The sequence below is a fragment of the Boleophthalmus pectinirostris genome, unplaced genomic scaffold (genome assembly GCF_026225935.1).
Source record: "Boleophthalmus pectinirostris isolate CB_2022bp ecotype Guang Dong unplaced genomic scaffold, ASM2622593v1 HiC_scaffold_16, whole genome shotgun sequence".
NCBI classification, from domain to species: domain Eukaryota; kingdom Metazoa; phylum Chordata; class Actinopteri; order Gobiiformes; family Gobiidae; genus Boleophthalmus; species Boleophthalmus pectinirostris.
In genome coordinates, this window is record NW_026571095.1 from 10212055 (window position 1) to 10226905 (window position 14851).

At 38.0% G+C, this 14851-nt stretch overlaps 1 protein-coding gene across 1 annotated transcript in view; it reads left to right on the forward strand.

Moving 5' to 3' along the window:
• LOC129408363 (coiled-coil domain-containing protein 178) overlaps positions 1-14422 on the forward strand; it is a 36578-nt gene extending 22156 nt beyond the window's left edge. Inside the window, exons 8-20 of the mRNA XM_055151841.1 lie at positions 330-472; positions 541-694; positions 774-869; positions 1330-1466; positions 1587-1770; positions 1887-1951; positions 2200-2326; positions 2424-2537; positions 2677-2822; positions 3140-3299; positions 7546-7695; positions 10649-10783; positions 13025-14422. Coding sequence (XP_055007816.1) covers positions 330-472; positions 541-694; positions 774-869; positions 1330-1466; positions 1587-1770; positions 1887-1951; positions 2200-2326; positions 2424-2537; positions 2677-2822; positions 3140-3299; positions 7546-7695; positions 10649-10783; positions 13025-13153 — 1740 coding nt within the window. The 3' untranslated portion in view covers positions 13154-14422. The remainder of the gene's footprint in view (positions 1-329; positions 473-540; positions 695-773; positions 870-1329; positions 1467-1586; positions 1771-1886; positions 1952-2199; positions 2327-2423; positions 2538-2676; positions 2823-3139; positions 3300-7545; positions 7696-10648; positions 10784-13024) is intronic.
• Positions 14423-14851: the final 429 nt, after the last annotated feature.

Below are 14851 nucleotides of genomic sequence, written 5' to 3' on the forward strand. Positions count from 1 at the left end.
TTAGGACTAGCAAGGAACTTTTTGGTATTTTTCTGTGCTATCATCAGATTTGAACTGTGAAGAGAGAGTTGAATAAATAACTCATTATAGATACAATCTAACCACGAAAAGTGACAAATTCTGCTTTTTATTTATTTATTGCAGTTTGTGTTTTTGTAACTATATTGTGCATTTAGAATAGTTTTTGGGGCATGAATTAGTTTCAGTATTAACGTTCTTATCATTATTATTGTCTTCTATATTTTCTTCAGCAATGTTGTACTTTAAAATATGAATAAGAATGAGCTCTGTATATTGTTTTATATTTTATGTATTTTTTGATGTGACAGGCTGACTTATTGTGCTTGAAAAAACGTGCAATTCTGGCCATGGTTGAGAAAGAGTACAATGACACCAAGGATTTAGCTGAAAATGAGAGAAATTCCATGGAATTTGAGCTGTTGTCTATGAGAAATCAGCTGGCAAAGAGAAAGTGAGTATCAATATTGCTGTTTGATTGATTGTATAGCTGTCTTTTGCTCCTTTTATAATTGTGTTTAGGGAAGATTTAGTGCAGTTATTAGCAGAGCAAATGGAAGTTGATACCAACATAAGGGAAGCTAAAGAATCTCTGGCTCTAACCAAGGAAACATGCTCAACTACATGTGATAATATTACAAAGTTAACAGAAGTAGAGAAAACCTACAAAGATGAGGTAGCACACTATTGTATCATATGTTGTCAATATATTTATTTAGATACAGGTATAATATTTACTATTGTGTCCAATGCAGATTTCAAACATAAAAATCCAAAGTGAAGAAGAAATGAAAAAGAATGACAAGTTACAAAAGAAGATTCATTCACTAATGGAAGATATTGAGAAAACTGTAAGTATGGTGCTTATGTAGTTTGAGAAGTTTTAAAAGCTGAATCTAGGCTGGACAATACAAAAACACTGATCATGATTTTTGTTCTCATATTGATAATAAAGCCAAATATTAATTTACATAACAAAAGTTAACAGACTTTTAATCATTGCCATTTAACATTAAAAAAAAAAAACAGTCAAATTTCTTCCTCCAAAGTCTGAACACCCCAGACTACAGTATATGCTTTTACTAACTGGAGTTGCTGTAAACCTCTCAATTAAAATGACCCAACCATTTCACTGACCATTAGAAATGACTGGATCTTGCTCTAGATTAATTATACACCCCTAGCTAATTGACAAATTTGGTTTTGTATATTACCTTAAACAGCTTGACACTTCTGTTGTGCTGCATGGATTTTGAGTTCAGTTAACTGTAAGTGACATTAATGTAAGTACTGTATATTGTGTGTTTATAGAGACTTCATGGAGAGGCAGAAGTATCTAGCACCAAAGAACAGCTAGTTTCTGCTGGTAATGTTTTTAATGCTCTTTGGGAAGAAAACTTGGATAGTGAAGAAAAGGTAGAAGAGTACAAGACCAAAATTTCTGAAAGGTACAGCATAATCTAATTACTGACATGGCCCAGTGTTGTAGCTGCGTGATTAGAGCAGTTTTACTAAAATATCTTGTAAGTGTGTTTACTCTTTTGTGTTTTCTGTGTAATTCTCATCAGCAAGAACGCAGTGAAGCAGATGCGAGAGGAAAGGAAGCAGATGCTCCAGAAAATCATTGACAATGACGAGCAGTGGGAAAGGGCCAAGGAGGAAGTGACCCTGGTTGTTGCACAGCACTGTGCCACCCAGGCTAAGCTGGAAGAGCAGGAACAGCTCACCTTCATGGAAGAAGAAAAGGGCAGGGTCAGTGGAAACATATGTACAGCTTTTATGTATACAGCGCATGAGGCGCTCTCCAGAAGGAAACAGGCACTCCAGCTGCTCTGTGTCACTTACTGTCCTCTGTCCTTTTCATGCAGAAAGTTATCGAAAGCCTCAGGAAAGATCTGACTAGTCAGATAACTGCCCTGGAAAAAGCTCAAGGTACAAAAGGCTAATAAAAACATATAATTACTCAAATGTACTCAAAGACCCCAACATACAGAATCGTGAGAATTTGTTTGTCTATAAGAACTGGCTACATCTATATATTTATATTTCATTTCTATATATTATACTGATTTTGCAGAAATTTGTGTGTATGGAATTTTTTGTGTCATGGAATTTCTAATCATTTACATGTCAGCACTCTCTTACTCAACTTAATTTGTCATTTGTAAATCTTCATTAGGTTCAGTGTGCAAAGATCAAAGATGAAATGTATCACCATCAAAGAGCTGCCGAGCAAACCAACCTCAAACTTCAGAGAGAATTTGAGGAGGCTTTATCTGCAATGAAATTCTTAGAATTCAGTACTGGTGTATGTACCATCACTCCACATATAGATAAGTAATTTACAAGCAGCTCTAAAAATGCAGCTTATTTTTTTTTTGGTAATTTTTGTTTTGTTTTTAAAGAATTTTAAGGCATTGATTAGACAATTGGAAGACCTTGAGAGTGGTCACAGGAGAACTTTGGACAGCCTTAATAAAGAGAAAATTGCTAAACAAGGACAATTACAGGCTGCTAAGGTAAGAACAAATATCAAATCAAGTATATCAGTATGTATCTTGTGGGGACGTGGTTAATTCTCACTGAAGTGCAAAGCTATTAATGAACCATTAAGTGCATCACTTGAGTTTAATAAATGATCTGTTCTATTGATCCCAGGATTTACACACTGCTACAATAAAGAGATATGATAGCGCTGTGGACAGGACCAGTGAACTCACAAAGCAGAGTAAAGATTTCCACCAAGCTTCTGATCGGATGGAAACAGCATTGGAGACTATGCCGGCAGTCACTGAAGAGCTTGAGTAAGATTTTCTATTCTTTTTGTCACTAACTTTCACTGAGATGTGGAAAGCAATGGGACAAATGATGACTTATGCATTATTATTATGGCAGTTAAGTGTAAATAAATGCATAATGTACTATGTAACTGTGATACCATGGTAAATTTAAAAGAAAACCCAGCCGATTGCTCGATACCCCTTAATAGTTTTCTACAGTACTAAAGCATCTTGTACGACATTTGAATACCATTTGTAGTAAGTTATGGTACATTTCAGTTCACTATTTAATGTAGAGGAACTATCTCTCATATCTTTGCATTTTTTTTGCCTTCTTCCAGGAGTGTTTTTGCTGTGGTAGAATTCAAAAACAAATCAGCTGCTCTCATAATGAACACCTTGCAGTCTGATATTAATAACTGCTTACAACGAACACAGCGATCCATGCAGGTGCACACTGCTCATGTTACAGCAAGGAAAAAGAAAATGGAAGACACCGAGGTAACAAAATAACAACTTGACATTAGTGTTGTTCACTGTAAATCTGGCAACCCATGACTTTTCCTTTCAGACGCGCCCAATTCGGAAAGCGTTTCTGAAAAATATTGCATTGTATGTTTGTTTGTGGATTAGTGTCAGCACATTGCCTGTCACAATACTTTCCCTTAAGATGCCGAGGAAAGAAGTGCGTGCAATTAAAATTACAAGCCATGGTCAATCTTGTTTAAGTGCTTTTCCCACAAATGACAACTCGCAGTGGTTATAGGCTTTTGTCTGGACAAATTTGATGATGCGTGACGCTGTGAGATTCTGTGGTCCTCTCTTAACCTGTAGGGCTAATTTTGAAAGCCATATTTTATAGAGTAAACATCTAAAATGGGAATGATTACAGTGAGACAAAAGGGGAAGGGAACATGCAAAAATAGCTGCTGCTGTCTGAGAGCTCCTTTGTATGAGAAAGGCCTATTTATTGTAAGGTTTTCATCTGCAGGATTATCAGCCCCAGCCAGAGCCTCTTTGCTGATGGGGGTTTCACATGGCTTATCTAATGTGAAATCGCCATGTGGTATATAGTTTCATTAAACGGTGATCAAGAATGCATTAGTTCAAAACAAGAAAAGGCAATGGAGCTTAAGCCGCCATGCATCCAAGTGCAACAACTTTAAAGAAGTTGTTGGCGTGAGACAATTTAAGAATTAGAAGTCTTCCTCTTAGACACAACTCCCATTAGCCAGATAAAAGTTAGTCATGCAAAAAAGGGGTTTAGTCTTTTCACTTGACAAAATAAGATGATATAACAACAACACTCCTCACCAAATAAAAAGATACCAGACATTTGCAAGATCTGAAGGAACACAGGAATACTACAGGATATAAAGCACATATAATGTCTATGTTACCGTAACATAATAAGCAGCATGCACATTCAGCAGTCACTGTGCGTGAAGTATAGGACACACTCCAATGTGTGGTTTCTCATGGAGATCACACGACCACAGGAATTACTATACCAGAACACTTAGGATGTAGGAATATGATTATACCTGCAGTATCTGGTATTTTCATAAAGGACTCATCAACAAAGGTTTAATTTAATTGGCAGATTTTTAAATGGGCTTATATTATGCAGAATTGACTCTTGTGAGCTTTAAGCCATGTCAAAAACATACCCGGTTTCATTCACACATGTTTGAGTAACCCTGTGTACATCTCCAATGTTCAAAATGGTCTGTTCTACATTGTGATGTCATGGAGCGGTAGTTTCCAAGTTAATAGTGACCTTTTTTCTTTTTGTTCAGTAGAGATGGGCAATACCTGCGCTGAAATCATCCAAATGATTCAAGCGAAGGTGTATAAAGTTTAAAAACACAATGGAGAACTTCCTGCATCACCACATGACATCACAAGGTGTAACAGTGTGTTTTCTGTACCTAAATTTGCAGAATTCCTGTGTTAAACATGTATGAATGAAACAAAACAGAAGTCCAGGTCTGTTTGTGTTGAGGAAACAACATTATAATATAGATCTGAAAATAGGGTCATATGGTCCCTTTAAATGATCATTAATGACCATTTGTGAATCAGCAACAGGTCTGGGAAAGTGAGGGTCACATGAGTTAAGGGTCATTCATTCTATACTATACCACAGTGTTATAAAAACACTAAGTAGAGTCTCTGTTATTTAGATACAGGTACTATTCTAATCGCTCCAGAGTACGGCAGCTCTATCTTTTTAACTAATCTCTGGTAATACCCTTTTAATCTATAAGGAAACAATTGTGGAAATCAAAGTATTCTACTATGATGCACACCCATTTTTGATTTGATCAGACTCTGACGTTTGGCGAGCACAAAGTAAACAATGCAAACTGCCGACGTTATCAGTTTCTTATGGGCAATGAAGTGTAATTTGTTCCATTTACACTTCACAACAGCATCAGATGGGCTTTGTCAGTGCGGCATGGAGTAATTAAACCTGAAATCAATAGCAGGCATTTGTCATGTTTACAGCCCCTCTTTCTGCTGGGTTAAACTCATCACTTTAGTGCTGTTCTGTTTTACTGCAGAGACACACTTCATTATGTCGGCAGGTAGAGTTGAGATATTCAGCGGGCACATATCCCATACTTCGTGAGACTGTATTCAAATCAAAGGGATATACATGAAGAGAGGCGTCCATGAAGTGTGTATGGTTGATCAAGAATGTCGCCAGTCTTGTAACCATGCTTTTGATAGTGAGTCAGTCAGCTATCATCATACTACTCAATCAATCAAGCTACTCTTAACAATTACTCTTGCATTTAAAGGGCCCATATTAGGCTATTGATTTTTTTTTCCATGGGGCCACATGAGAAAATACTGTGGAGGGCTGGGCCAAAATGAACTCAATTCTGCATAATATTAATTGTATTTCTTTATAAAAAGCAGTAAATAGCATTGCTGGTAAGACTAGTTGACAAGTTAGTAAGACTGGTAAGAGTTTATGTTATGACTTACTAATGAAAAAGTGAGGTTGCCTTACAAAAAATGTCATTAAAAAAGACCTCTAAAATAAAAGCAATGCAGCTTTAGTCCATGTATGAGGTAAAGATATAAATATTTTTATTTTGTAATTCCAAATTAGCTTAAACGGGTCAGTCAGAGTCAGAGCCAGAGCCAGAGCGCCGTATGTGGCCCAGGAGGTGTATGTTACAATGTTTCTTCATCACAAACATACCTGGAGTTATGTTTTGTGTCATTCACAAGTGTTTAACACACAAATCATGCATATTTAGGCCAAGTTCAAACAGAAAACACTCTGTTTCACTTTATGATGTCATGTGGTAATACAGGAATACACCTTCACTAGAATCATTTGGATGACTTCAGCCCTGAAATTGCCAATCTCTACTGAACAAATGATTAAAGGTTGCTTCTAACTTAAAACCTACCACCACATGACATCACACAATGATAAAGGGTTACTCAAACATGTGTGAATTAGGAGTTAACAACATTATAACATGGCTTAAAGCACACAAGAGTCATTTTTGTGTAATATAGGATCTTTAATTATGGTTCCAAGTGGTTAATTTGACTTTTTTTAACATGCTGCTCTAAAATTTGCTTTCTTTTCATCTGTTGATGAACCCAACATATTTCTAGCTGTGCTTTAATGAAAGAAAGTTTTGTCAGAGTATGAAAAGTTACTCACTCTTTTGCATGACCTTGGAGCTTGTCTTGTAATACTATTAACCTGCTTACATTTAATTTAGCAATTATATGAATTGCTTGTATTTAAATTTGCACATTTCAAGCTTGACCAGCTCCTTAAAGAGTTACACAAGCCTCTTACTCATTTATTGTCCACATTGGTGGTGATAAGCTACTTTAGCAGGCCTCTCCAGTCTTAAAGATGCACTACGTAACTTTTTAGTTATCACTTGCAAGTCTCCATAGAGATGTTGCTGCTCTGCATGGAATGTTCCACAGTATGGTATTAAAATCATCTATCTTTTATTTATTTAATTACAAGTGTTTCTATTGTCGCAAATTCCCCGGTTTGGTGGAGTCAAATACTTGTCTCCATGGCGATTACCAAGTTATATGCGGTACTGTGGAACATTCCAGGGAAAATAATAACATCTCGATGGAGTATAGAAGGTTTCGGACCCTCCACCAGTAAATTTACACAGTGCTGCTTTAAAATTCACAGACAAGGTGGAGGAGGTGTCTTGCCCAAAGACATAATTATAATAAGTGTCTTCTGGGGATGAATTGATCTTCCACCAGAGCCACTATCCTCTTTAGAATATTATTTTTTATTCTTTCAGTTGTAACTAGGTATTTGTGTTGTTGCCTTTAGCCTTTTAGTTGATTATTCTGTACTACAAATGTGCAGATTAAACTCATGATTCACAAATTTAATCTGCCTTTATATAAATACATTGTTTCATACTTCTTTTTCTGCTTAAATTGTTGTTTTTGCATGACCTCCTGTGCAGGTGTACTCTTATGAGTGCAGATTGTGTCAGATACATAGTGATTCACAATCATTTTAAAGCTACGCCCCCTTTTTGTCAACTAATTGATCAGCAGCATGTCTTTTGTCGACCCAAGAATTTCTTTAGTTGACTACAGCCCTTGTTATTAGTATATGCTCATAGTAGTACTCATAGAATTATATATGTACAGTGTTGAATGTGAATGAAAGGTAAACAAAATCCACTCCTCATTTTTTCACTTCCCCACCTTTTTGTGTCTATAGGAGGCGCTCACAGTTGCTCTGAGCAAGAACAAGCAGTTGGCAAGGACCTACAAGCACCTGACTGAAGTCCTGTTGGAGGCCAAACAAGAGGCTGTGTCTGCCCTGACTGACAAAAACAATGCTCAAAGATCTTTTCTCTATTACACCCAGGTATATGTGTAGAGATGAGTACAGTTTTCCTCTCCGCAGGACTTCAGTCTCTAGTGAGGAGGTTACCGCGGCAATAATGATGAGTAAGGGTGCGTGGAGGAGTATGATGGATGTGACATGTTGTAATGATAGCATTGTAGTTTTGCCAAAAAAGGGAGTAGTCCTTTTGATGCTGCATATTAATACTTAAACTTTAAATTTAGAGTTTTATTGTTAGGCTGTAAAAGTTAAACATCTTAACTATTTCCATTTTCCATAAGATAAAGCATACTCCAGATTAGAACAAAATGGATGTTGGCAGTCCTATAGCAGATTTTGACTAGCTGCAGAAGACGATTCAGGGCCCTCTTAGTGTTTAATCTTTATAGTTTTTGACATTATTTAGCAGGAGTGGAATTACACATGACAGCCATAACACCAGCATGAAACAACACCGCTCCCGCAATGAAAAATACATATTATTTCTTCCAGAATTACTAATACCTTTACTTGAGCAATTCCTCATCTAACTGCCTGAATGTTATCAAGTGAAAAATGCATGCAAAAATAAAATCCTGTGGACAGGATTTTCCACGCTCATGATCAAAGCCTGATTTTCTTTTACTCCGGATTCAGCCTTCACCATTTTGTTTGTTTCAGCTCTGCCCTCGTATAACAGCAGCCTGCCGGGCAAGTGCATGTCCCCAGTTTTTATGTATTATCAGGAGTCCATCTGAAGTGTAGGTGGCAGGTTACTGAATCGGATTTCTATCATTACAACCATTCAAATACTCTCCTTCTCTTTTCTTGGGTCTTGTGTGACCCAGCACAGCAAATTGTATGACAAAACATCTTACATTGTATTAGGATTTCTAAGGGGAAATAAATCAATACCCATGCACTCTTCAGAACTATAACTAGTATTGAAACTATATACTTAGTTGAGCAAGTCTATAACAAAGGCATAAATCGGACAAACCTCAACCTTTTCTGACACTCTTTGGTATAAAACAATTATTTTTTATTATAATTTATCGATATCAGTATTGAATACCACACTTGAAATTTTAGTCCCAGGACAACATTACTTTAATTTGTATGTCTTCAGTTTAATGTATTAACTATTTAAGTGATATCTGATGAACATAGCTAAAATTTGTGCTGTAACAACACCAACGAATAACCAGAACAGTCATGACCAGTCCTAACTGACTATTAAAATAATTGTTAATAATTTGAAATTTTCAATAATACACATTAGTTGTAAATATTCTATATCTAGAAGCCTTCAGTCACTGCATACAATCAAAAAATATCTCTCACTAGTGGAATACTAAAAAATATTGCAGCAGTATTTGTGTTGAAGCGACTCATCACTTTCACAGGCAATAGAAGTGGTTCTTAATTGGAATACACCTGTTTTAATCTTGACTATCCCGCTCTGAACAGCAGTCAGTTGTGAGAGTGAGAGTTTAATCCAACATGTATAGGCTTTGTGTTAGATTCTGCTTCATGTTACAACACTCCCTTCTATACACAGTCACAACTGGAACAGTACAGGGTACACAACATGGCATCCTAAGCTGGCATTTTTTTGGAAGGTGTAGTACTGTACGACTTTCAACATCATTTGAAGATGGTAGTTGTTCTTTTAAATGTTGTGAAGAGACAAGTTATAGATAGCAGCTCATTAGCCACTGCAGAGGTAAAAGTACTAACTCCATGGACAAGTAGGTGGAGTTACCAGGTCAATATACAGGCCAGATCTGTGGTTATGAGCAATACAGCACACAGTAGGAATCCATGAATTTCAACATACTTTGAGCTAGTTTTTGACAGCAAAAACACATACAATTGATTATAAACCAGACTGATCAGTTCCTTATGGGCATCCACAATAAACATTAAACATTTAGTTTAATGCCATAGAGGAATCATAAACACATCTAAAGCTTAGCTGTTGGAACATTGTTCATTTCTGAATACTGTCACTCGGTCTTTGGGCAAGGCACTTCACCCACTGATTTAGTGTGACTGTGGTGTGTGCATGATTGATTATTATTATTTGTCACATACAGCATTTGTACTTTTCTGAATCCTCAATGTATACTCCCAGACTTTCTTGCTAGATCAACCTAGCATACCTAAAGCTTTAAATAGTATTGTACAGTGTTTGTCATTTAAACTAAGAAATGTTCAAGGGCTTCTTTTGTAAGGATTAGTAACTCGAACAATAAACTAAAGTGTACTGGTAAGTATATGTCTCTCCAAACCACTTTTGTTGTACTGTATGTGGTGAAATGACTTTGTTTATGTGGGAGCTTTCAGCACTTGAATTTAACAGGCTACACCATAAAGAGCATTCTTGTTATTGTCTTTCCTTCAGGAGCTGATGACTGAGCTAATTCGCTTTAGTTTTCAATGCACTGGGGAACACATTGCCAAGCAATGATAAGCTTTGTAGGAAGAGTAGAGAGATGGAGGGGAAAGAAAAGCAATGGCATCTATCAGAATTTAAACCTCTTTGCTTGAAACTGTTTTCAAATAATAAAGCAAGCAGCATGTCTTTCCAAGAGACTAGGAATAATTTCTGGTTTCAGTGGGGGGTTCATGACTCTGTGTGTATGTGTAAAATATGTCTTGAGGGGATTGGTATAAAGTTAAACTGGGTGAAGTAGAAATATTTTACTCATCAGCTTTGCAGTCACAGAGTTTGCCTCGGCTAGAACAAAACTGCTGAAGCATTTAGAGAAAATTAACCCCCCATCCTGGCAGCCAGATGTGACTGGATTCTGATGAGTGCACACGAGTGGGCAGAGAAACCAAGAGACTGTGAAATTCCTGTCAGGCCCGTGTACTGCAGAATGGGCTATTGACTGCTTTCTCTATTCCCCTCCATCATTCTTCTTGAACACTGCCATTAATTTCCTCTCCTGCCTTACCAATTCCTTTTCTCTGCCTTCTCTCCCCCTAGCTCTCTTTGTTGCAGAAGAGGATGCACAAAGCTTTGGTGGAATACTTCAAACAACGCAGTCTCTACAGCCAGGCTGAACTGGATCAGTGCCAGGCTCTTTCCCGAGAGACCGACCAGAAAATAAAAACAGCCCAGGTATTTATACATATACGTGTAAATCTACTACAACTGCACAAACCTGCACCTCCCATTTACATGGTAAATCCTTTTATTCATCTTTTATTCCAGTCTAGGCATTTGACTGGTTGGTGGCATATTCTTGTGCATACTACAGTAACTCCATGTTACGCTTGGCATTGTGTGAGCCTCATCCGGCTAGTCAGTTGTCTTGTGTCTTCTTTGCCAAGCACGAGCAGCCAGGCAGTGCCAGAGTAAAACATCCACCAGGGTTTTCTGGCTCACTGTGGTGGGGCTGTGGACACCAGTGGCACATTAGGCTCTATACGTTCCCTCAGTGACTCATGTGATGAGTGATGTGATGGATGAGGCGTCTGCCGGGGCGCCAATGTGGTGACCCCATGTCTGAGCTGAGCTCTGCTTCAACAGATAACTCTATAGACATGTGTTTGTACTTTATATAACTTATTGTGCCTTTGTGCTCCACATACATAAAGTAAATACAACCATCTTATGCCTACATATGATACCCTAGAAGAAGCATATTCTACAAGGTTGAAAACTTAGGCTCTTCAATTAGAGGATAATCGGTCTCTAATCTGCACTGCGCTCTGAGATGAGGTCAAAGCGGACAGAGGGACAGTGATGAATCTTTATGAAATGTCTTGTCCAGGTGCATTACTTTTCTATACAACATTAAAAGGAAAGTAGCTCTAATATCTTACCACAGTGCATTTTATTATTATAATTATATATTGTTAATAACTGAGACTCAGCTGATTCTAGCCTTGAGTTTCAATGTTGTTAAGGAAGGATTAAATAGGCCACTGCTTGGATCAAATGAGTAAATCATCTTCTGTACATGGGAATTAATCATTCTTCTGGTTTAAGGCACATTCCACCTAGCTTTGCATAGTTTGCATAGTTTTACCCTTCATGAAGCAAACCTCCCAAATTATTCATGTCTGGAAATGGCACAGTCTTTATGAAGTCTGAATGCGTGGCTCCCTGTTAAGCATTACTGTAGTTGTCTCAAAGTTTATTATTATTAAGTTAATGAGAGCGATGTTTTCCAAAGGGTTGCCATGTGAAAACCCCATTAAGTACTTCTCACTTCCTGCTCTCTTACAGCTGACATGTTTTTTTGATGGGTCTGGTCCAGACATTACAGGCAACTGGCATGTCTCAGCGGCCCAGGCTGAAAAGGCCCCAGCAGATCACAGCTCAAGGCAGGGAGGAGTGGGGCACAGGGGGAGGAGCTATCAGAGCGCTACAGAGTGTGAAGGACAAAAGAGCTGGTGTATTCAAGCGCACAGCACCGTCACCCGTCACAGCTCAGCACAGAGTCCATCAGAGCAGGCAGCCCTCACTTTGAACACTTTGGATCACAATCTCACAAAGTGCATGTGGAGAAGGACATCGAAATAAGGACATAGAATCACACTTAGAATATGTTGGAATTTTGAATATATCACAGAAACATATAAGTTTGTACAGCAGGCATGCAGGTGAAGTTTCTAATGAGACAGAATTGCGGTAAATCATTATCAGTGATAAACAGGTGAAAACAGAAGGCAAATCAGGCTAAATAGTGACGAGGCCAGTGCTAATTCATCATGTCCACTTAACCTCATGAGCCGGGCATAAGAGAGGTCAGGTTCGTTTCACAGCGAAAGCCAAATGGCACTTTGTTGTGCTCCAGCTTGTGGGGAAGAGGCCAGGGAACCCTGGGGTGGGCGAGTGGGTGGGATGTGGGAGTGGGGGCTGGCGGGCTGTCATCCTGTTACACTGCTGCCAGAACTGGCAGTTCAGCTTTGTGTTCTGCAAGTTTACACTAGGGATGGCATAATTGACAATGGCTAACAGCAGAGAGCACTGCACAGCCTTGTTGAATGGCCAGTAATGATTGGAGCAGACGCCCACTGCCCCATTCCCAGGGGACAGTAATCCAAGATCCTGTTTCTGATATAATTGTTAGTCAGAGAATTTCTGCATGGCTAGGCTGGTTCAGATTCCCAAGCTGGTTGACAGTGCCAGGCAGTTTAATAGAAAAACTGGATGCTGAGGTTTTTAAAACAGAGGAGCACTGAACCTGGACCTGGTTCACCAGGAGCCTCTTGTTCCTCCTCACAATAATAAGAACATGATGGTAACTCTCACAGGTGTGTGTGTCTTTATAGAGCAAGCACTGTTTTAATTATGCACTTTTAATACAAGCTCGTCTCAATAATTGTACCATTTTCTTTTATTTTCTTACAGGAGTGGTTGGCTGGAGAAATCCATGCTATTTCAGCATTCCTGCAGTCTTTCACAGATGACTCCACTTCCATGGATGAAGCCCGGGTGAACAAACAAGCCAGTTCAGATGCAACTGAATCAAATAAGTAGATTCCTTGAGTTCTAACAGCAGTGTAATTGGACATTCACCTGTACCAGACAACTTACTTACCACAGCACGCTTCACTATCCCCCTCTTTACTCGCCGCACATCCATAACAATGAAACAGGTGACTTTCATGCTGCTGTCAGGACTGATCTAATTTTAGCTGGGTGAATGATTGCAATTGGCTTTGCCTCATCAGATAATTAATCTATGTCACCATTAATTGGAAAAGAGAATAATTACAGGCAGTGTTGACAGAAATTCTACGCTTCTCCAGATTCCAAGATCTAATTACAACTAGTGAAACCCGGTGACCTTAACTAGCACTTAGCTCTCGACCACCACCTTGACCATGCCTATGCCAAGTCCAGTGTTTCTTTAAAAGCTGTTTTCATTATCATACACACACTCCTTCCTCTCCTCACTCTCCGAAAGCTGTCTCTCTCAATCACTTTTCAATATTCAATCTTAATTTTGTGGAAGTTTAGCATTTTCAATGAGCTGGAGATGAATGATTAATGAATAAATTTAAATGCTTCATTTTGTCCATGGATCATTAGTTAAGTCCTTTGTGGGAAGGACCTGAGAAAGGAGTGAAAATTATTGAGACATTAGCCTGAAGCAATCCAGGGGTAAATAGTGTGCACAAAAGGATGTTGTGTGCGCACTATCCACTGGCTTTTCAGAACCCTGGGGACACTCTATTTTCAATTTAATCTTAACTAAATTACATAGAACGCTTGTGAAAACAAATTTTGTGTTGTATCATGTTTTAGCAATGTCATACTTATACCAATGTACACTGCTAGAAATGAAAGTCAGGTGTTATTATTATGATTGTATAACTTTGAAAGAAAACATACTTCAGCTGACCATTTTCCAGTAGTTAAAATAAATGAGCTTTTGTCTGTTCTTAAGATAGTACTTTAAGCTATGTGTGAATATGTGAGGAGGGGTTTGGTGATGCAGCTAAGAGAAGCCTTTGTGACTTGTGAGACAGAAGGGGGCAGTGTGAACCTACAACTTTACGCATAGAAAGTAAAGGCATTTTATTTTAATGTTGTTGTTTTTTTTACTGTATAGTCTTTAGTGTAACATGTTTGGAGGAAAAACAATATCTGCCAACCATATAGTTTCACTGCGGTATTGTACAAATATAGACACAAGTAAAGTCAGGGTTAAGAATTAATATCTCTTAAAGCTATCATCTTGTAGATTTCAGAAAGCACCTTGAGGAGAAAAATGCCTGGTCTACCTCATATTCCTTAAGGCTTGATGGTAATAGCTCAAATGAAGGCATCCTCTCATCACATTTTTCTAGTTTCTTTCTTCTAATCAATCCTTTAAATAGATTGAAGTGTGCCACACCTTGATGTCATCACATTCATCTGAAGGTACACACACCTGCTCCTCTGAAAAGGCTGGGGATTGCCAATATGCTGCTTATTAAAGGAAATAATATTAGCTTTTTTATGAATTTAAATCATTTAAAGGTCCTATATTATGCAAAAAATTGACTCCTGTGAGCTGTGAGCCATGTTAGAATGTTGTTACCTTATCATAAACATACCTGGAATTGTGTTTTGTGTAACTGAGTTGTATGAGTAACATTTAATTATTAGTTTGTCTACATCTCCAAAGCTCAAAATGCTTCTGTTTCTGTCATGAAGCATTCGTTTTCAAGTTAACAACTATCTTTCACC